This window comes from Xyrauchen texanus, chromosome 5 (assembly GCF_025860055.1).
Source record: "Xyrauchen texanus isolate HMW12.3.18 chromosome 5, RBS_HiC_50CHRs, whole genome shotgun sequence".
In the NCBI taxonomy this organism is placed as follows: domain Eukaryota; kingdom Metazoa; phylum Chordata; class Actinopteri; order Cypriniformes; family Catostomidae; genus Xyrauchen; species Xyrauchen texanus.
Window position 1 is genome coordinate 1,053,347 of NC_068280.1, and position 23,654 is coordinate 1,077,000.

At 40.1% G+C, this 23,654-nt stretch overlaps 3 protein-coding genes across 3 annotated transcripts in view; all 3 read left to right on the plus strand.

Annotated features, from left to right (window-relative positions):
* Positions 1–23,496, plus strand: part of LOC127643887 (zinc finger protein OZF-like) — a 48,310-nt gene extending 24,814 nt beyond the window's left edge. Inside the window, exon 4 of the mRNA XM_052126820.1 lies at positions 22,566–23,496. Within this exon, the coding sequence (XP_051982780.1) occupies positions 22,566–23,315 (750 nt within the window). The 3' untranslated portion in view covers positions 23,316–23,496. The remainder of the gene's footprint in view (positions 1–22,565) is intronic.
* Positions 2,587–7,193, plus strand: LOC127643886 (zinc finger protein OZF-like). The gene is made up of 3 exons (XM_052126818.1): positions 2,587–2,916; positions 2,986–3,409; positions 5,847–7,193. The coding sequence occupies exons 1-3, from the start codon at positions 2,749–2,751 to the stop codon at positions 6,854–6,856; spliced, it is 1,602 nt and encodes a 533-aa protein (XP_051982778.1). The 5' UTR covers positions 2,587–2,748; the 3' UTR covers positions 6,857–7,193.
* On the plus strand, positions 10,446–18,894 carry LOC127643888 (zinc finger protein OZF-like). Its single transcript, XM_052126821.1, has 3 exons — positions 10,446–11,009; positions 11,079–11,493; positions 15,076–18,894. The coding sequence occupies exons 1-3, from the start codon at positions 10,842–10,844 to the stop codon at positions 16,083–16,085; spliced, it is 1,593 nt and encodes a 530-aa protein (XP_051982781.1). The 5' UTR covers positions 10,446–10,841; the 3' UTR covers positions 16,086–18,894.
* Positions 23,497–23,654: the final 158 nt, after the last annotated feature.

Genomic DNA, 23,654 nt, shown 5'->3' on the forward strand with positions numbered 1-23,654 from the left:
GTCTAATTTGGGAGGGTCCCCCCCACCTTTGGCTATGCCACTGCTTCTAGATGTGATATTAAATATTTATCTTATTGATTTGATAAAGATTTGACTTATTATGGAAAAGAACGTTTTGTATGAGTGTAACGGAGACGGTTTTTTGTTTATTGACTACAACTGAAGAGAAACAGAGATGTCTTCGTGAAACTCTACACAGTGGGAAGAAATTAATTTAATATAAGCCTAGTTAAGATTAAAGTTTATAACAATATTTATGTCTTTCAATAAATTTCTGATTTTAAAAACCCTTGAATGTGTTTAATTAATTGATTATTTGAAATAATTTACTACAATATGGGTGCATGTCCATGATGCTGAGCTACAGTTTTAGGATGGGATATTCTGAATCCTCAAACCTTATTATCTTCAATATCTGACCAAGAGCAGGTTAAAAAGTAAAAGTGCTGAAGAGATTCATTAAAATAATTTGATGTTTCTGAAATCCTCGTGATGAATGTTGTGTTGTAGTTATGTCCAGTTCATGAACGAATTGTTCTTTTGAACCGGTTCTTTTTAGTGAAAGAGTTGAATTAGTTCATCAAATCGGACTGAATCGTTTGAAACAGTTTCGTCTCGTCTCTGATCTTAACCTGTCTCTCAGGTGTGCCTGTCACTACGACTCAAAATGAGCCGATAACCTGGAGTAATATGATCCTAGAACTGGTGATATCTGCTTTAGCCAACTGTTCTTTGCAATGAACCACTCCAACTAGTTCACAAATCAGACTGAACTCTTCGGTTGTAACAGTTCTCGAGTCAACTACAATGTTCTGAGTATCGCCTCTTTCGGAGGTGTCCCACATACTGAGAACCGATGAGTTTCTGACAATGTGTGTGTGATTAAGGGGCAAAATGTATGTTTCAGGTGAATTTTCTGAACAACAGAGAGTGTAACAAATAAAACATACTGGAAATATGTTTATGAATTGATTGTACTACGGTTTTATCAACGTATGAAGATGATCCAGTCTACAGCTCTCGAGTCAACAGTACACTGATCCGAGGACAGCAGCTCTCGCATCAGCAGTTCATTGAGTCAACAGTACACATTTACATTTATTAATTTGGCAGATGCTTTTATCCAAAGCGACTTACAAAAGAGGAAAACATAAGTGAATCATCTTAAGGAGACAGCGGTACGAAAAGTGCCATACTACAAAGTTTCACTATCATCAGAAAAGTATACAAAACAGATTTAAGTGCAACAAGAATTGTAAATTTTTGTAAAAAAAATTTGTGACCGGTTAAGTTTTTTTTGGAAAAGATGTGTTTTTAGCCGTTTATTTGAAGATAGAGAGTGAGTTAGCTTCCCGGATTGAGTTGGGAAGGTCATTCCACCACAGTGGTATGATGAAACTGAAAGTCCGGGAAAGTGTTTTGGTGCCTCTTTGTTTTGGTACGACAAGGCGATGTTCCTTAGCCGACCACAGCTTCTGGCAGGAGTGTAGATCTGCATAAATGTTTTTAGGTATGCTGGAGCAGACCCAGTGACTCATTTGTATGCCAGCATCAGGGCCTTGAATTTAGTATGTGCATGAACCGGCAGCCAGTGGAGAGAGACGAGGAGGGGTGTAACATGTGCTGTCTTAGGTTCATTATAGACCAGACGTGCTGCTGCATTCTGGATCATTTGCAGAGGTCTAATAGCACATGCAGGGAGTTCTGCAATGAGAACTGATCCAAGGACAGCAGCTCTCCAGTCAGTAGTACACTGATCCGAGGACAGCAGCTCTTGATTCAACAGTGCATTGAGTTGTTCGCAGAAGTTCTTGAGTCAACAGTACACTGATCTGAGAACAGCAGTTCTCGAGTCAAAAATACAATGATCCGAGGACAGCAGTTCTCGAGTCAGCAGTACACTGATCTGAGGACAGCAGCTTTCGAGTCAACAGTACACTGATCCAAGGACAGCAGCACTTGCATCAACAGTACATTGAGTAGATCACAGCAGTTTGCGAGTCACCTGTACACTGAACCAAGATTCACCTCTTTCGGACATCAGTGAGCAGCTGATGAGCATGCGTGAACCCAGAACTTGAATGAGGGGTTGAAACGTTTCAGTCAAAACATTTTACTATTGAGTATTGTTCATGAAGATTATATCTGAAGTTGTGATGAGCTGGAACATGGTTTTTGTAAAAAAAAAAAAGGGTGAGTTGATTAAGAGAAGTTTAATCAATTTGCTTTAAACATGTACAGAACATCCACATTTGTATATGTGTCAATATTGAGCGCTTTGCAAAACTTTAATGTAGGATGTATCATAAAATCTCTGAATGAAACACTGATGACAATAAACACCCTTATTGTTATAACTTATTTACATACAATTTTATAATCTGCACTATGCCCTTAAATATGGCTTTATTGAATGTGTTTGTGGGTGTATTCTACGACGCCGGCATATTAGGATTATATACAGGGACGTCATTACGTGATGACGTAAATGAGCTGGTAAATCGGTTTTTTAACCAGTTCATTGAAACGAACCCTCCGAATGAACCGGTTCGCGGAAAATAAGAGGACTTTTCATCACTATTGTGTTGTGACTCCAGTAACTCCAGTACAGCAGGGGGCGCTATGAAGCTCTTTAGTCCGCCGGTAAACTCACTAAACAAAGACAGAAGAACTCACAGTTTGTTTAGATGTTCAGCTGCTGTGTGTTTGTTTATGTCTTTCATGTTGTGATATTTATGTGATCTTGAGATGTTGAAGATGAGTTTGCAGGTGGATCTGATGTGCTGTAAATCAGTAGGAACTGATCTGTCCATGCTGGATATTGATGATTTCATGACAGAAATCTCTCAGCTGAAGAAAGAGGTGGCGTTACTGGAGGCAAAGCTGAGGGAAAGAGGAGATCCACTGAACGGAGAGGTTTGTACAGCTGTTCAATATATCAAGAGTCCAGATGAGTCAGTACAGTGATTGTGTTGTGTTTGTCAGGAGCTGGAGAAGGTTTCCTGTCAATCTTCAGTGTGTGTGACTGATGGGACCTCCACAGAATGTCAGGATTCAGTGTGGAGCGTCAGAGATCAGAGATCCAGAGACACACAGGACTCAGAGCTCAGCCTCACTTTACTCTGTTATACTGACGCTCAGGAGAGTGTGTGTGACAGTAATCAGGGTGATCAAACCTCCACAGAGTCTCTGGCTTCTGTCTGTAACGCTGGAGAACAGCAGATGCTGCAGATACCATTGAAGATGTGTTCAGTGAAGCTGCTGGACTGCAGGAACCTGATGGAGATGAGAGGAGAAACCACAGCAGAGGAACAGCAGAGTGAGGAGGATGAGGAGGAGGAGATTGACGATTATATTCAACAAGACAAACACGATGAAGATGAAGATGATAATGATTTTATTCCTTCAGGTATGTGTCGTATTTCAATGTTTTTACCTTCATTACATGTTGTGAGTTAATTTTTATTTTTTTTTAAATAAGATTTTATATCACTCAAGTCACTGGGACAGCCCCCCTCCGGTCTCTGGGATGAACCATTTACATTATACAAATATCTGATCATGCACACATTGTAGCATGATTTTTGTTTGGAAGTTTTTGACACAACTGTAAGAAATCAGTTGAATGAAATGGGATTTACTTCTAGAAAAGCCCAACAAAAACTCCTAAACAGAAGATAACAAGGCTTCAGTGGGCTGAAGAGAAGCAATCATGGAGTGTGGATGATTGGATGAAAGTGATATTCAGTGATGAATCACAAATCTGCATTGGCCAAGGCGATGATGCTGGAACATTTGTGTGGTGCCGTTCTGAATAAAGAGTTAAAGATGACTGCCTGAAGAAAACAATCACATTTCTCCAGTCATTTATGATATGGGGCTGCATGTCAGGTAAAGGACCAGGGGAGAGTGTAGTCATAGGGTTGGTGATGATGAAGTCATTTTTTAGGACTATAATGCATCTTGCCACAGAGTAAAAAGTGTAAAAGCTTTTCTTCAGGAAAGGCATATAAACTCAGTGACATGACCAGCAAACAGTGCAGATCTCAATCCAATCGGAAATTTAAAGTACAAACTGTGATTTGTTTTTGTTGTTGATGATTCCATAATATTTTCCAGTACTTGATCTGGAAAAAACATGTTGCCACTCTATGTGATCAAAAGCTCCAGGTCCATTCTTGTTCAGTGTTTCTTATATTCCCCCCTCAACTACAATCTTTTTGTCATCCTCTCTGATCACAACCCAACACCCCTATTTTCAGCCACATTCATTAAAAATGTTTTGGGAGATACAGTTGAAGTCAGAAGTTTACACACTTAGGTTGAAGTCATTCAAACAATTTTTTTAACCAATCCACATATTTCATTTTAGTAAACTATAGTTTTGGCAAGTTGTTTAGGACATCTATTTTGTGCATGACGAGTAATTTTTCAAACAATTGTTTACAGACCGATTGTTTCACTTTTAATTGACTATATCACAATTCCAGTAGGTCAGATGTTTAGAACAATAAGTTAACTGTGCCTTTAACCAGCTTGGAAAATTCCAGAAAATTATGTCAAGCATTTAGGCAATTAGCTTCTGATAGGCTAATTGGTCAATTGGAGGTGTACCTGTGGATGTATTTTAAGGCCTACCTTCAAACTCAGTGCCTCTTTGCTTGACATCATAAGAAAATAAAAAACTGTGGACCCCCACAAGTCTAGTTCATACTTGTGAGCAATTTCCAAATGACTGAAGGTACCACGTTTATTTGTAAAAACAATACTACACACGTAAAAACACCATGTGACCACACAGCCATCACACCGCTCCGGAAAGAGACGCGTTCTGTCTCATAGAGATGAACGTAGTTTGGTGCAAAAAGTGCAAATCAATCCCAGAACAGCAGCAAAGGACCTTGTGAAGATGCTGGAAGAAACAGGTAGATGAGTATTTATATCCACAGTAAAACGAGTCTTATATCGACATAACCTGAAAGGCTGCTCAGCCAGGAAGAAGCCACTGCTCAAAAGTACTCCAAAAATGTTTTACTGTTTGGCCATAATGACCATCGTTATATTTGGAGGAAAAAGGGTGAGGCTTGCAATCCAAAGAACACTATCCCAACCGTGAAGCATGGGGGTGGCAGCATCATGTTATGGGGGTGCTTTGCTGCAGGAGGGACTGGTGCACTTCACAAAATAGATGACATCATGAGGAAGTAAATTTATGTGGATATATTAAAGCAACATCTCAAGACATCAGCCAGGATGTTAAAGCTCCGTCACAAATGGGTCTTCCAAATGGACAATAACCCCAAGCACACCTCCAGATTTGTGGCAAAATGGCTTAAGGACAACAAAGTCAAGTTATTGGAGTGGCATCACAAAGTCCTGACCTCAATCTGATAGAACATTTGTGGGCAGAACTAAAAAAGCATGCAAGCGAGCAAGGAGGCCTACAAACTTGATTCGGTTACACCAGTTCTGTCTGGAGGAATGGGACAAAATTCCAGCAACTTATTGTGAAAAGCTTGTGGACGGATACCCAAAACATTTGACCCAAGTTAAACAATTTAAAGGCAATGCTACCAAATACTAACAAAGTGTATGTAAACTTCTGACCCACTGGGAATGTGATGAAAGAAGCTGAAAAAAACATTCTCTTCTATTATTATTGTGACTTTTCAGATTCTTAAAATAAAGTAATGATCCTTACAGACCTAAGACAGGGAATGCTTTCTATGATTAAATGTCAGGAATTGTTAAAATGAGTTTAAATATATTTGGCTAAGGTGTATGTAAACTTCTGACTTCAACTGTAATTCCTATCTAACTATCACTCTCATGTTCTATTTACGTAGATGCAGACAAAGGTTCATCTTCTGATGGAGAAATGGCTTCTACATCAAAAGAGCGTCTGACAGCACAGAGTCTTTCCTGCATCACCTGTGAGAAGACATTCAACTCAAAGGGACGTCTAGCGAGACATGAAAGAAGACACACAGAACAGAAATTCTTCAAATGTAGGAGATGTGGGAGCAGCTTTTCTACCGCAGAAGAGAAGAAACTCCATTCAGAAGTGCACAGAGGAAAGGGGTTCCACTGTGAGCAGTGCGGGAAGGTTTTCTTTATTCCTTCTCTTCTGAAAGTTCACATGAAGACACACAGTGATGAAAAGCCTTTCCACTGCAGTGAGTGTGACAAGTGTTTCAGAACTAAAGGAAACCTTGTTGAACATGAGAGAACACACACGGGAGAGAAACCATACAAGTGTCCTCACTGTGAGAAGAGATTCAGACACGCAAACTATCTAAAGAAGCATGTCCGTTCGCACACCAATGAGAGGCCGTATCAGTGCAGTGAATGCGGGAAAACCTTTGCAGACTCATATAGTCTAAAGTCACATCAGAAAATACACTCCAAGGAGAAACCCTTTCAATGCTCACACTGTGATAAATATTTCCGTCTTAAGTCTCAGATGATGCGTCATAAGAGAATGCACTCTGGAGAGAAACCTTACCTCTGCTCTCATTGTGGAAAGAGCTTTTCTGATCGATCTCATTTTAGAGTTCATCAGAGAGTGCACACGGGAGAAAAGCCTTATGCCTGTATTGTTTGTGGTACGGCTTTCCGTCAACACAGTAATTTAGTTCAGCACCAGAGAACACACACTGGAGAAAGACCGTACAAATGCACTCAGTGTGACAAAACGTTTGCTCGAACAGATGTCCTGAAAACCCATCTGAGAATGCATACAGGAGAGAAACCTTACAGCTGCTCTATCTGCGGGGAGGGATTCGCTTATTTAGGAAGTTTTAATTCTCATCAGAAGAAACATGCTAAAGAGCAAACTGCCCTGGAATCTCTATAGCATCTTTTCACAGCTAAATCTGTTAAAAAGAAGCTGTACATTGTGCTCTTATTGAGAGTAGGGGGCAGTATCACATTAACCTTTGATGTGGTTTGAGAATAAAGATGAATTAATTTAAATAAAGTTAATGTAACTGTTTTAGTAACAATATGATTTAATCAAGGGGAATATGACTTTTCATCACTATTGTGTTGTGATAGTTTTTTTCAGCTTTTATTTCTTTCATCACATTCCCAGTGGGTCAGAAGTTCACATACACTTTGTTAGTATTTGGTAGCATTGCCTTTAAATTGTTTAACTTGGGTCAAATATTTTTGGTATCCTTCCTCAAGCTTCTCACAATAAGTTGCTGGAATTTTGGCCCATTCCTCGGGACAGAACTGGTGTAACTGAGTCAGGTTTGTAGACCTCCTTGCTCGCTTGCATGCTTTTTCAGTTCTGCCCACAAAGTTTCTATCAGATTGACGTCAGGACTTTGTGATGCCACTCCAATACCTTGACTTTGTTGTCTTTAAGCAATTTTGCCACAACTTTGGAGGTGTTCTTGGGGTCATTGTCCATTTGGAAGACCCATTTGTGACAGAGCTTTAACTTCCTGGCTGATGTCTTGAGATGTTGCTTTAATATATCCACATAATCTTCCATCCTCACAATGCCATATATTTTGTGAAGTGCATCAGTCCCTCCTGCAGCAAAACACCCCCACAGCATGATGCTGCCACCCCCATGCTTCACGGTTGGGATAGTGTTCTTTGGATTGCAAGCCTCACACTTTTTCCTCCAAATATAACGATGGTAATTATGGCCAAACAGTTCAATTTTTATTTCATCAGACCAGAGGACATTTCTCCAAAAGTAAGATATTTGACCCCATTTGCACTTGCAAACTGTAGTCTGGCTTTTTTATGGTGGTTTTGGAGCAGCGGCTTCTTCCTTGCTGAGCAGCCTATCAGGTATGTCGATATAGGACTCGTTTTACTGTGGATATAGATACTTGTCTACATGTTTCCTCCAGCATCTTCACAAGGTCCTTTGCTGTTGTTCTGGGATTGATTTGCACTTTAGCACCAAACTACGTCCATCTCTAGGAGACAGAATGCTTCTCCTTCCGGAGCGGTGTGATGGCTGTGTGGTCACATGGCATTTGTACTTGTGAATTATTGCTTTTACAGATAAACGTGGTACCTTCAGGTGTTTGGAAATTGCTCACAAGTATGAACTACACTTGTGGGGTCCACAGTTTTTTATTTTCTTATGATGTCAAGCAAAGAGGCACCGAGTTTGAAGGCAGGCCTTAAAATACATCCACAGGTACACCTCCAATTGACCCAATTAGCCTATCAGAAGCTAATTGCCTAAATGCTTGACATCATTTTCTAGAATTTTCCAAGCTGCTTAAAGGCACAGTAAACTTATTGTTCTACACATCTGACACACTGGAATTGTGATATGGTCAATTAAAAGTGAAACAATCGGTCTGTAAACAATTGTTGGAAAAATTACTCGTCATGCACAAAGTAGATGTCCTGAACAACTTGCCAAAACTATAGTTAGTTTATAATTAGTTTTAGTGTTTTTTAATTATTTTGATAATTGATTACTCGACTGGGAATCTATTCCAAAAATAATCAATTCTACAATTTATGAGGTGTTGGGAATTGAGAATCGTTCCTGAAGCCTTAACAGCACTAATTCAAAATAACTGAGGCTGAATGATCATAATTTCCTGAGTGATTTTGTAGTCAGTCAATCATCAGTAAATACATCCTTTTGTTTTATCTGTATGAAGCAATCACATAAGCCCTTCAACACATCAGATTGCTGCTTTCTTTGATTATTTGAAATAATTTACTACAATATGGGTGTATGTCCATGATACTGAGCTACAGTTTTAGGATGGGATGTGCTGAATCCTCAAACCGTATTATCTTCAATATCTGACCAAGAGCAGGTTAAAAAGTAAAAGTGCTGAAGAGATTAATTAAAATAATTTGATGTTTCTGAAATCCTCGTGATGAATGTTGTGTTGTAGTTATGTCCAGTTCATTAACGAATTGTTCTTTTGAACCGGTTCTTTTTAGTGAAAGAGTTGAACTAGTTCATCAAATCGGACTGAATCGTTTGAAACAGTTTCGTCTCGTCTCTGATCTTAACCTGTCTCTCAGGTGTGCCTGTCACTACGACTCAAAATGAGCCGATAACCTGGAGTAATATGATCCTAGAACTGGTGATATCTGCTTTTGCCAACTCTTCTTTGCAATGAACCACTCCAACTAGTTCACAAATCAGACTAAACTCTTCGGTTGTATCAGTTCTGGAGTCAACAGTACACTGATCTGAGGACAGCAGTTCTCGAGTCAACAGTACACTGACCCTAGGACAGCAGTTCTCGAGTCAACAGTACACTCTCCGAGGACAGCAGTTCTCGAGTCAACAGTACACTGATCCGAGGACAGCAGTTCTCGAGTCAACAGTACACTGATCCGAGGACAGCTGTTCTCGAGTCAACAGTACACTGATCCGAGGACAGCTGTTCTCGAGTCAACAGTACACTGATCCGAGGACAGCAGTTCTCGTGTCAACAGTACACTGATCCGAGGACAGCAGTTCTCGTGTCAACAGTACACTGATCCGAGGACAGCAGTTCTCTAGTCAACAGTACACTTATTCGAGGACAGTAGTTCTCGTGTCAACAGTACACTGATCCGAGGACAGCAGTTCTCGTGTCAACAGTACACTGATCCGAGGACAGCAGTTCTCGTGTCAACAGTACACTGATCCGAGGACAGCAGTTCTCGTGTCAACAGTACACTGATCCGAGGACAGCAGTTCTCGTGTCAACAGTACACTGATCCGAGGACAGCAGTTCTCGTGTCAACAGTACACTGATCCGAGGACAGCAGTTCTCGAGTCAACAGTACACTGATCCTAGGACAGCAGTTCTCTAGTCAACAGTACACTTATTCGAGGACAGCAGTTCTCGAGTCAACAGTAAACTGATCCGAGGACAGCAGTTCTCTAGTCAACAGTACACTTATTCGAGGACAGTAGTTCTCGAGTCAACAGTAAACTGATCCAAGGACAGCAGTTCTCTAGTCAACAGTACACTTATTCGAGGACAGTAGTTCTCGAGTCAACAGTAAACTGATCCAAGGACAGCAGTTCTCTAGTCAACAGTACACTGATCCAAGTACAGCAGCACTTGCGTCAACAGTACATTGAGTAGATCACAGCAGTTTGTGAGTCACCTGTACACTGAACTAAGAGTCACCTCTTTCGGACATCAGTGAGCAGCTGATGAGCATGCGTGAACCCAGAACTTGAATGAGGGGTTGAAACGTTTCAGTCAAAAAATTGTACTATTGAGTATTGTTCATGAAGATTATATCTGAAGTTGTGATGAGCTGGAACATGGTTTTTGTAAAAAAGGGTGAGTTGATTAAGAGAAGTTTAATCAATTTGCTTTAAACATGTACAGAACATCCACATTTGTATATGTGTCAATATTGAGCGCTTTGCAAAACTTTAATGTAGGATGTATCATAAAATCTCTGAATGAAACACTGATGACAATAAACACCCTTATTGTTATAACTTATTTACATACAATTTTATAATCTGCACTATGCCCTTAAATATGGCTTTATTGAATGTGTTTGTGGGTGTATTCTACGACGCCGGCATATTAGGATTATATACAGGGACGTCATTACGTGATGACGTAAATGAGCTGGTAAATCGTTTTTTTTAACCAGTTCATTGAAACGAACCCTCCGAAAGAACCGGTTCACGGAAAATAATAGGACTTTTCATCACTATTTGTTGTGACTCCAGTAACTCCAGTACAGCAGGGGGCGCTATGAAGCTCTTTAGTCCGCCGGTAAACTCACTAAACAAAGACAGAAGAACTCACAGTTTGTTTAGATGTTCAGCTGCTGTGTGTTTGTTTATGTCTTTCATGTTGTGATATTTATGTGATCTTGAGATGTTGAAGATGAGTTTGCAGGTGGATCTGATGTGCTGTAAATCAGTAGGAACTGATCTGTCCATGCTGGATATTGATGATTTCATGACAGAAATCTCTCAGCTGAAGAAAGAGGTGGCGTTACTGGAGGCAAAGCTGAGGGAAAGAGGAGATCCACTGAACGGAGAGGTTTGTACAGCTGTTCAATATATCAAGAGTCCAGATGAGTCAGTACAGTGATTGTGTTGTGTTTGTCAGGAGCTGGAGAAGGTTTCCTGTCAATCTTCAGTGTGTGTGACTGATGGGACCTCCACAGAATGTCAGGATTCAGTGTGGAGCATCAGAGATCAGAGATCCAGAGACACACAGGACTCAGAGCTCAGCCTCACTTTACTCTGTTATACTGACGCTCAGGAGAGTGTGTGTGACAGTAATCAGGGTGATCAAACCTCCACAGAGTCTCTGGCTTCTGTCTGTAACGCTGGAGAACAGCAGATGCTGCAGATACCATTGAAGATGTGTTCAGTGAAGCTGCTGGACTGCAGGAACCTGATGGAGATGAGAGGAGAAACCACAGCAGAGGAACAGCAGAGTGATGAAGATGAGGAGGAGGATGACGATTATATTCAACAAGACAAACACGATGAAGATGATAATGATTTTATTCCTTCAGGTATGTGTCGTATTTCAATGTTTTTACCTTCATTACATGTTGTGAGTTAATTTTTATTTTTTTTTAAATAAGATTTTATATCACTCAAGTCACTGGGACAGCCCCCCTCCGGTCTCTGGGATGAACCATTTACATTATACAAATATCTGATCATACACACATTGTAGCATGATTTTTGTTTGGAAGTTTTTGACACAACTGTAAGAAATCGGTTGAATGAAATGGGATTTACTTCTAGAAAAGCCCAACAAAAACTCCTAAACAGAAGATAACAAGGCTTCAGTGGGCTGAAGAGAAGCAATCATGGAGTGTGGATGATTGGATGAAAGTGATATTCAGTGATGAATCACAAATCTGCATTGGCCAAGGCAATGATGCTGGAACATTTGTGTGGTGCCGTTCTGAATAAACAGTTCAAGATGACTGCCTGAAGAAAACAATCACATTTCTCCAGTCATTTATGATATGGGGCTGCATGTCAGGTAAAGGACCAGGGGAGAGGGTAGTCATAGGGTTGGTGATGATGAAGTCATTTTTCAGGACTATAATGCATCTTGCCACAGAGTAAAAAGTGTAAAAGCTTTTCTTCAGGAAAGGCATATAAACTCAGTGACATGACCAGCAAACAGTGCAGATCTCAATCCAATCGGAAATTTATGTTGGAAATTTAAAAAATTGGTCCATGACAAGGCTCTGTCCTACAAAGCTGATCTGTCAACCACTATTGGAGGAAGTTGGAACCAGCTTGATAGAGAATATTGTTTTTCATTAGTGAAGTCCATCCCTCAAAGAATTCAGGCTGTTATAAAAGCCAGAGGAGGAGCAACAAAGTACAAACTGTGATTTTTTTTTTTTTTTTTTTTAAATCTAATAAAAAAATGTATGATGATTCCATAATATTTTCCACTGCTTGATCTGGAAAAAATATGCCATTAATTAAAATAATGCAATTTAATTTGTTTGAGGGATGTTTCACGAAGCCAGAATGTCCAGTTATTAAACAAAATGGTTTTGTGTCATATCTGTGATGTGTTTATTTGCTATGAAGTAAAAAAAAGATGGATGAACATCATCCATGTGTGGCGATTCCATATTTTTTGCCAGGGGTTGTATCATTGACTGCTGGAATTTGTTGTGCTCTGTGACAATGATATTCACAAAGCCAGTTACTTAAGAAGCTGATATAAAACAGACAGAAAAGACATGGTGTGCATACAGTGCAGATTATCATTACGCTGAGTAATGATAAAAATAAATGAATCATGTAAGACAATCAAAGTAGCAAGTTGTTTGTTAATTAAGTTGTTTTTAAATGATTGAAGCAATGGAGAACTGCATGTTTGCTGACCAGGTGAAGAGTATGCTAACATTAGTTAAGTCATGACAACTCTTGGAATGATTTAGCACAGTGGTTCTCAACCCTGTTTCTGGAGACATACTGTGATAGCATCTGGATCGAGTATGACATGTTGCAGCTGCACAATTTGACAGTCAAACAATCCTCTAACAAAGCAGGGAAGCTGCACAGATGCATAACACAACCCTCCAACAGTGCAGATCTACCACCAGCACTTGTGTACTGCTGCTGCTCCAAAGAGTCATGTGCACAGACTGTATATTACCTAGGAGATCTTTGCCAGCTTGGGTGAATTGCATAATGCTAATAAACTAAATCTCTATGTCTGCTCTGCATTTTGACTGAATGGCTTCAACGGCTAGTGACTTAACTCATATTGTGTATCTGGTAAGTGACTTAGAGTAGCTATGTGTGGATTAATTTAATCTAATGATCTAAAATTTTGATGTGTGCCTGGCCAGATTTGGCTATGGATTACCTTGTTAAAGATGTGCTTCTTTGTGTCATGGCCAAAACCAGACCTTACCGTGCAAGCTGATAGAAAAAAAGCCCTAGCAGCCACCTGAGCATACAACATTTTCAGAGAAAAACTTGCAGCATGCTGCAGATAAACCAGATTAGCTGCAAAACTGATCAATTTAAATGTTAGAAAACTAGTCACTTATTATTCATGCAGATTCCTTCATTTTTATTTTCAGAGTTTAAAGTTGCCCAAGTTGTTAATGTAAAGGTTGAAGTCATTCAAACTAATTTTTTAACCAATCCACATATTTCATTTTAGTAAACTATTTTGGCAAGTTGTTTAGGACATCTATTTTGTGCATGATGAGTAATTTTTCCAACAATTGTTTACAGACCGATTGTTTCACTTTTAATTGACTGTATCACAATTCCAGTGGGTCAGATGTTTAGAACAATAAGTTAACTGTGCCTTTAAGCAGCTTGGAAAATTCCAAACAATTAATTGGAGTCAATTGGAGGTGTACCTGTGGATGTATGTTAAGGCCTGCCTTCAAACTCAGTGCCTCTTTGCTTGACATCATGAGAAAATAAAAAATTGTGGACCTCCACAAGTCTAGTTCATCCTTGTGAGCAATTTCCAAATGACTGAAGGTACCACGTACATCTGTTATAGCAATAGTATGGAAGTATAAATGCCATGGGACATCTGTTATAGCAATAGTATGGAAGTATAAATGCACAGTGCTCAGGAAGGTGACGCATTTGGTCTCCTAGAGATGAACGTATTTCGGTGCGAAAAGTGCAAATCAGTATCTAGATCCACAGCAAAACGAGTCCTATATGGACATCACCTGAAAGGCTGCTCAGCAAGGAAGAAGCCGCTGCTCCAAAACCACCATAAGTGCACATGGGACAAAGATCTTACATTCTGGAGAAATGTCCTCTGGTCTGATGAAACAAATATTGAACTGTTTGTCCATATTGACCATCGTTATATTTGGAGGAAAAAGGGTGAGGCTTTCAAGCCGAAGAACACCATCCCAACCGTGAAGCATGGGTGTGGCAGCATCATGTTGTGGGGGGTGCTTTGCTGCAGGAGGGACTGATGCACTTCACAAAATAGATGACATCATGAGGAAGTAAATTTATGTGGATATATTAAAGCAACATCTCAAGACATCAGCCAGGATGTTAAAGCTCCGTCACAAATGGGTCTTCCAAATGGACAATAACCCCAAGCATACCTCCAAAGTTGTGGCAACAAAGTCAAGATGTTGGAGTGGCATCACAAAGCCCTGACCTCAGTCTGATAGAACATTTGTGGGCAGAACTGAAAAAGCATGCAAGCGAGCAAGGAGGTCTACAAACCTGACTTAGTTACAGCAGTTCTGTCTGGAGGAATGGGCCAAAATTCCAGCAACTTATTGTGAGAAGCTTGTGGAAGGATACACAAAACATTTTACACAATTTAAAGGCAATGCTACCAAATTCTAACAAGGTGAATGTAAACTTCTGACCCACTGGGAATGTGATGAAAGAACTAAAAGCTGAAATAAATCATTCTCTTCTATTATTATTTTGACATTTCAAATTCTTAAAATAAATTAATGATCCTAACAGACCTAAGACAGGGAATGCTTTCTATGATTAAATGTCAGGAATTGTTAAAATGAGTTTAAATATATTTGGCTAAGATGTATGTAAACTTCTGACTTCAACTGTAATTCCTATCTAACTATCACTCTCATGTTCTATTTACGTAGATGCAGACAAAGGTTCATCTTCTGATGGAGAAATGGCTTCTACATCAAAAGAGCGTCTGACAGCACAGAGTCTTTCCTGCATCACCTGTGAGAAGACATTCAACTCAAAGGGACATTTAGCAAGACATGAAAGAAGACACACAGAACAGAAATTCTTCAAATGCAGGAGATGTGGGAGCAGCTTTTCTACCGCAGAAGAGAAGAAACTGCATTCAGAAGTGCACAGAGGAAAGGGGTTCTGTTGTGAGCAGTGCGGGAAGGTTTTCTTTATTCCTTCTCTTCTGAAAGTTCACATGAAGACACACAGTGATGAAAAGCCTTTCCACTGCAGTGAGTGTGACAAGTGTTTCAAAACTAAAGGAAACCTTGTTGAACATGAGAGAACACACACGGGAGAGAAACCGTACAAGTGTCCTCACTGTGAGAAGAGATTCACATATGGAAACCATCTAAAGATACATGTCCGTTCGCACACCAATGAGAGGCCGTATCAGTGCAGTGAATGTGAGAAAGCCTTTACAAAGTTAGATAATCTCAAGTCACATCAGAAAATTCACTCTGAGGAGAAACCCTATCAATGCTCTCACTGTGATAAATATTTCCGTCAGAAGTCTCAGCTGACAGTCCATGAGAGAACACACTCTGGAGAGAAACCTTACCTCTGCTCTCATTGTGGAAAGAGCTTTTCTGATCAATCTCATTTTAGAGTTCATCAGAGAGTGCACACGGGAGAAAAGCCTTATGCCTGTATTGTTTGTGGTACGGCTTTCCGTCAACACAATAATTTAGTTCAGCACCAGAGAACACACACTGGAGAAAGACCTTACAAATGTACTCAGTGTGACAAAACGTTTGCTCGACCAGATGTCCTGAAAACCCATCTGAGAATGCATACAGGAGAGAAACCTTACAGCTGCTCTATCTGCGGGGAGGGATTCGCTTATTTAGGAAGTTTTAATGTTCATAAAAAGAAACATGCAAAAGAACAAACAGTCCTGGAATCTCTATAGCATCTTTTCACAGCTCAATCTGTTAAAAAGAAGCTGTACATTGTGCTCTTATTGACAGTAGGGGGCAGTATCACATTAACCTTTGATGTGGATCGAGAATAAAGATGAATTCATTTAAATAAAGTTAATGTAACTGTTTTAGTAACAATATGGTTTAATCAAGGGGTCAGAGTTTGGCTGTTGTAGTGTTTACTAGTCAATGGATATTTTTTTAAAGAGCTTAGAAAATTGACTTTTCTCCCCGTCTGCTGGCAGGTCATCCATCCCCATCTACCTGGACGAGGGAGGGGACAAGGGGAGGGAAACAGAAATTATTAAATGGGGGGGGTACTTCCTGTAACAGTGTAGTACCCCCCCAAAAAACGCTGTAAAATTTAAATGAGAGGGAAAAGGCCAACACGGAGTGGCAGTGGGAGAGAGAGATGGAAAAAAAAAACACTTACTCGCCAGTTCTCCGATACGACGTAGCTTGTTCCTCGGCCACTCCTCCACCCTCTAACGGACGACAGCCACGCCTCTCCGGGCAGATTGGAGGCAGACCTCCTGCCCCTGGCAGACGGAATGCCCCGCCGCGTTCTTGGGGAACAGAAGGTGTCTCCCCCGCCCCTGGCAGCGGTTGTCCCGCTCCAGGCGGTCGGCAGCGAGCCCCTCCCCGCTCGCGGTCGGCGGTGTTAGACTTCGCCGAGTTTCAGCGGTTGGTAGGAGACTCCTCTGCCCCTGGCAGTGGCCCTGACTGCTCCAGGCGGTCGGTTAGGAGCCCCTTCTCCCCTCGCTGTCGGTGGCCGTCGTCTGCTTCCAGGCGAATTCAAAGAAATTTGCTGTACAATAACAATATTACAGCAGGGGAACCAATTTCTAACGTTTTGGGAGCATCTCTGTTATATTTTTAATTACCATAATCTAACATTCCCAGAACATTGCAGGGAGGGTTGTGTGACAACCTTAGAAGAACTTATAGAGAACGAACTCTAATGGTTATTTTTGTCATATATTTCCGTTCACATTTTTCCATTATTTTTCATGATCATGTATTTGATTGTCATGTTGCAGAGAGGTTGATAGACAACATCACAGTGTATGGGAATAAAATGTGTTATAATGAACCGATGTAAAAAGCATTCCAGACAAATCTTCCTGCATCTGATCTATGCACGCACATTAGATCCGCACGCACTTTATTCCCTCACAGAAATTTGTGTGATCTGGCAATTTAAAAATGAACAATCATTGGACCGACTCACTGACAGACAGTCGTTGATTGATTTCCTCAATAAATAAATTACTTCTAGACAAGGCTGTAGCCAGGAAATTACTTTTGGGTGGGCCTCAATAAAAATGGATGGGCCAAATCTGTGCCTAAATTGTTTTTCTCCAAATTTGCCTTTGCAACAGAAAGGCGTTCCTCACATTCTGGTTGGGCCTGGGTCTAATTTGGGAGGGTCCCCCCCACCTTTGGCTACGCCACTGCTTCTAGATGTGATATTAAATATTTATCTGATTGATTTGATAAAGATTTGACTTATTACGGAAAAGAACGTTTTGTATGAGTGTAACGGAGACGTTTTTTGTTTATTGACTACAACTGAAGAGAAACAGAGATGTCTTCGTGAAACTCTACACAGTGGGAAGAAATTAATTTAATATAAGCCTAGTTAAGATTAAAGTTTATTACATTTTTTATGTCTTTCAATACATTTCCAATTTTAAAAACCCTTGAATGTGTGTAATTAATTGATTATTTGAAATAATTTACTACAATATGGGTGCATGTCCATGATGCTGAGCTACAGTTTTAGGATGGGATATTCTGAATCCTCAAACCTTATTATCTTCAATATCTGACCAAGAGCAGGTTAAAAAGTAAAAGTGCTGAAGAGATTCATTAAAATAATTTGATGTTTCTGAAATCCTCGTGATGAATGTTGTGTTGTAGTTATGTCCAGTTCATGAACGAATTGTTCTTTTGAACCGGTTCTTTTTAGTGAAAGAGTTGAATTAGTTCATCAAATCGGACTGAATCGTTTGAAACAGTTTCGTCTCGTCTCTGATCTTAACCTGTCTCTCAGGTGTGCCTGTCACTACGACTCAAAATGAGCCGATAACCTGGAGTAATATGATCCTAGAACTGGTGATATCTGCTTTAGCCAACTCTTCTTTGCAATGAACCACTCCAACTAGTTCACAAATCAGACTGAACTCTTCGGTTGTAACAGTTCTCGAGTCAACTACAATGTTCTGAGTATCGCCTCTTTCGGAGGTGTCCCACATACTGAGAACCGATGAGTTTCTGACAATGTGTGTGATTAAGGGGCAAAATGTATGTTTCAGGTGAATTTTCTGAACAACAGAGAGTGTAACAAATAAAACATACTGGAAATATGTTTATGAATTGATTGTACTACGGTTTTATCAACGTATGAAGATGATCCAGTCTACAGCTCTCGTGTCAACAGTACACTGATCCGAGGACAGCAGTTCTCGAGTCAACAGTACATTGATCCGAGGACAGCTGTTCTCGAGTCAACAGTAAACTGATCCAAGGACAGCAGTTCTCGAGTCAGCAGTACACTTATCCGAGGACAGCAGTTCTCGAGTCAACAGTACACTAATCCGAGGACAGCAGTTCTCGAGTCAACAGTACACTTATCCGAGGACAGCAGTTCTCGAGTCAACAGTACACTAATCCGAGGACAGCAGTTCTCGAGTCAACAGTACACTTATCCGAGGACAGCAGTTCTCGAGTCAACAGTACACTTATCCGAGGGTGAGTTGATTAAGAGAAGTTTAATCAATTTGCTGTAAACATGTACAGAACATCCACATTTGTATATGTGTCAATATTGAGCGCTTTGCAAAACTTGAATGTAGGATGTATCATAAAATCACTGAATGAAACACTGATGACAATAAACACCCTTAGGCCTACTATTATAACTTATTTAAATAAAATTTTATAATCTGCACTATGCCCTTAAATATGGCTTTATTGAATGTGTTTGTGTGTGTATTCAGACGTAAATGAGCTGGTAAATCGTTTTTTTTAACCAGTTCATTGAAACGAACCCTCCGAATGAACCTGTTCGCGGAAAATAAGAGGACTTTTCATCACTATTGTGTTGTGACTCCAGTAACTCCAGTACAGCAGGGGGCGCTATGAAGCTCTTTAATCCGCCGGTAAACTCACTAAACAAAGACAGAAGAACTCACAGTTTGTTTAGATGTTCAGCTGCTGTGTGTTTGTTTATGTCTTTCATGTTGTGATATTTATGTGATCTTGAGATGTTGAAGATGAGTTTGCAGGTGGATCTGATGTGCTGTAAATCAGTAGGAACTGATCTGTCCATGTTGGATATTGATGATTTCATGACAGAAATCTCTCAGCTGAAGAAAGTGGTGGCGTTACTGGAGGCAAAGCTGAGGGAAAGAGGAGATCCACTGAACGGAGAGGTTTGTACAGCTGTTCAATATATCAAGAGTCCAGATGAGTCAGTACAGTGATTGTGTTGTGTTTGTCAGGAGCTGGAGAAGGTTTCCTGTCAATCTTCAGTGTGTGTGACTGATGGGACCTCCACAGAATGTCAGGATTCAGTGTGGAGCATCAGAGATCAGAGATCCAGAGACACACAGGACTCAGAGCTCAGCCTCACTTTACTCTGTTATACTGACGCTCAGGAGAGTGTGTGTGACAGTAATCAGGGTGATCAAACCTCCACAGAGTCTCTGGCTTCTGTCTGTAACGCTGGAGAACAGCAGATGCTGCAGATACCATTGAAGATGTGTTCAGTGAAGCTGCTGGACTGCAGGAACCTGATGGAGATGAGAGGAGAAACCACAGCAGAGGAACAGCAGAGTGAGGAGGATGAGGAGGAGGATTGATGATTATATTCAACAAGACAAACACGATGAAGATGAAGATGATAATGATTTTATTCCTTCAGGTATGTGTCGTATTTCAATGTTTTTACCTTCATTACATGTTGTGAGTTAATTTTTTTTTTTTTTAGAAAATAAGATTTTATATCACTCAAGTCACTGGGACAGCCCCCCTCCGGGCTCTGGGATGAACCATTTACATTATACAAATATCTGATCATGCACACATTGTAGCATGATTTTTGTTTGGAAGTTTTTGACACAACTGTAAGAAATCGGTTGAATGAAATGGGATTTACTTTGGGATTTAAGCCCAACAAAAACTCCTAAACAGAAGATAACAAGGCTTCAGTGGGCTGAAGAGAAGCAATCATGGAGTGTGGATGATTGGATGAAAGTGATATTCAGTAATGAATCACAAATCTGCATTGGCCAAGGCAATGATGCTGGAACATTTGTGTGGTGCCGTTCTGAATAAACAGTTAAAGATGACTGCCTGAAGAAAACAATCACATTTCTCCAGTCATTTATGATATGGGGCTGCATGTCAGGTAAAGGACCAGGGGAGAGGGTAGTCATAGGGTTGGTGATGATGAAGTCATTTTTCAGGACTATAATGCATCTTGCCACAGAGTAAAAAGTGTAAAAGCTTTTCTTCAGGAAAGGCATATAAACTCAGTGACATGACCAGCAAACAGTGCAGATCTCAATCCAATCGGAAATTTAAAGTACAAACTGTGATTTGTTTTTGTTGTTGATGATTCCATTATATTTTCCACTACTTGATCTGGAAAAAAACATGTTGCCACTCTATGTGATCAAAAGCTCCAGGTCCATTCTTGTTCAGTGTTTCTTATATTCCCCCCTCAACTACAATCATTTTGTCATCCTCTCAGATCACAACCCAACACCCCTATTTTCAGCCACATTCATTAAAAATGTTTTGTGAGATACAGTTGAAGTCAGAAGTTTACACACTTAGGTTGAAGTCATTCAAACAAATTTTTTAACCAATCCACATATTTCAATTTAGTAAACTATAGTTTTGGCAAGTTGTTTAGGACATCTATTTTGTGCATGACGAGTAATTTTTCCAACAATTGTTTCACTTTTAATTGACTATATCACAATTCCAGTAGGTCAGATGTTTAGAACAATAAGTTTACTGTGCCTTTAAGCAGCTTGGAAAATTCCAGAAAATTATGTCAAGCATTTAGGCAATTAGCTTCTGATAGGCTAATTGGGTCAATTGGAGGTGTACCTGTGGATGTATTTTAAGGCCTACCTTCAAACTCAGTGCCTCTTTGCTTGACATCATAAGAAAATAAAAAACTTCCACAAGTCTAGTTCATCCTTGGGAGCAATTTCCAAACACTTGAAGGTACCACGTTTATCTGTAAAAACAATACTACACACGTAAAAACACTGTGGGACCACGTAGCCATCACACCGCTCTGGAAGGAGAAGCATTCTGTCTCCTAGAGATGAACGTAGTTTGGTGCAAAAAGTGCAAATCAACCCCAGAACAGCAGCAAAGGACCTTGTGAAGATGCTGGAAGAAACAGGTAGATGAGTATTTATATCCACAGTAAAACGAGTCTTATATCGACATAACCTGAAAGGCTGCTCAGCAAAGAAGAAGCCACTGCTCAAAGTACTCCAAAACATTTTTACTGTTTGGCCATAATGACCATCGTTATATTTGGAGGAAAAAGGGTGAGGCTTGCAATCCAAAGAACACTATCCCAACCGTGAAGCATGGGGGTGCAGCATCATGTTATGGGGGTGCTTTGCTGCAGGAGGGACTGATGCACTTCACAAAATAGATTGCATTGTGAGGATGGAAAATTATGTGGATATATTAAGCAACATCTCAAGACATCAGCCAGGAAGTTAAAGCTCCGTCACAAATGGGTCTTCCAAATGGACAATGACCCCAAGCACACCTCCAAAGTTGTGGCAAAATGGCTTAAGGAAGAGGCCAAAATTCCAGCAACTTATTGTGAGAAGCTTGTGGTACTATACCCAAAATATTTGACCCAAGTTAAACAATTTAAAGGCAATGCTACCAAATTCTAACAAGGTGTATGTGAACTTCTGACCCACTGGGAAAATGATGAAAGAAATAAAAGCTGAAATAAATCATTCTCTCTACTATTATTTTGACATTTCACAGTCTTAAAATAAAGTAATGATCATAACTGACCTAAGACAGGGAATGCTTTCTATGATTAAATGTCAGGAATTGTTAAAATGAGTTTAAATATATTTGGCTAAGGTGTATGTAAACTTCTGACTTCAACTGTAATTCCTATCTAACTATCACTCTCATGTTCTATTTACGTAGATGCAGACAAAGGTTCATCTTCTGATGGAGAAATGGCTTCTACATCAAAAGAGCGTCTGACAGCACAGAGTCTTTCCTGCATCACCTGTGAGAAGACATTCAGCTCAAAGGGACATTTAGCAAGACATGAAAGAAGACACACAGAACAGAAATTCTTCAAATGCAGGAGATGTGGGAGCAGCTTTTCTACCGCAGAAGAGAAGAAACTCCATTCAGAAGTGCACAGAGGAAAGGGGTTCCACTGTGAGCAGTGCGGGAAGGTTTTCTTTATTCCTTCTCTTCTGAAAGTTCACATGAAGACACACAGTGATGAAAAGCCTTTCCACTGCAGTGAGTGTGACAAGTGTTTCAAAACTAAAGGAAACCTTGTTGAACATGAGAGAACACACACTGGAGAGAAACCATACAAGTGTCCTCACTGTGAGAAGAGATTCACTTACGGAAACTATCTAAAGATACATGTCCGTTCGCACACGAATGAGAGGCCGTATCAATGCAGTGAATGTGGGAAAACCTTTACAAAGTTAGGTTATCTCAAGTCACATCAGAAAATACACTCTGAAGAGAAACCCTATCAATGCTCACACTGTGATAAAAGTTTCCGTCAGAAGTCTCAGCTGACAGTCCATGAGAGAATGCACTCTGGAGAGAAACCTTACCTCTGCTCTCATTGTGGAAAGAGCTTTTCTGGTCCAGGTCATCTCCAATTACATGTGAGAGTGCACACAGGAGAAAAGCCTTATAACTGCAGTGTTTGTGGGATGTGTTTCTGTAAAAAACAAAACTTAGTAAAACACCAGAGAACACACACTGGAGAAAGACCTTTCAAATGCACTCAGTGTGACAAAACGTTTGCTCGACCAGATGTCCTGAAAACCCATCTGAGAATGCATACAGGAGAGAAACCTTACAGCTGCTGTATCTGCGGGGAGGGATTCGCTTATTTAGGAAGTTTTAATTCTCATCAGAAGAAACATGCTAAAGAGCAAACTGTGCTGGAATCTTTATAGCATGAAGCTGTACATTGTGCTCTTATTGACAGTAGGGGACATTATCACATTAACCTTTGATGTGGATCGAGAATAAAGATGAATTCATTTAAATAAAGTTAATATAACTGTTTTAGTAACTATGATTTAATCAAGGGGTCAGAGTTTGGCTGTTGGAGTAATTGCTAGTCAATGGATATTTTTTAAAGAGCTTAGAATATTGAACATTTCTCTGTCTACTGCCTTTGACGTCACAACTCTGCTGAATAGTCGCTAGTGAAGGATTTGTGATGTTGTTGTGGAGCGATTCGCTTGGCAACATTGTCAGAATGTCACAAGACTCACAATGTTATTTTCATG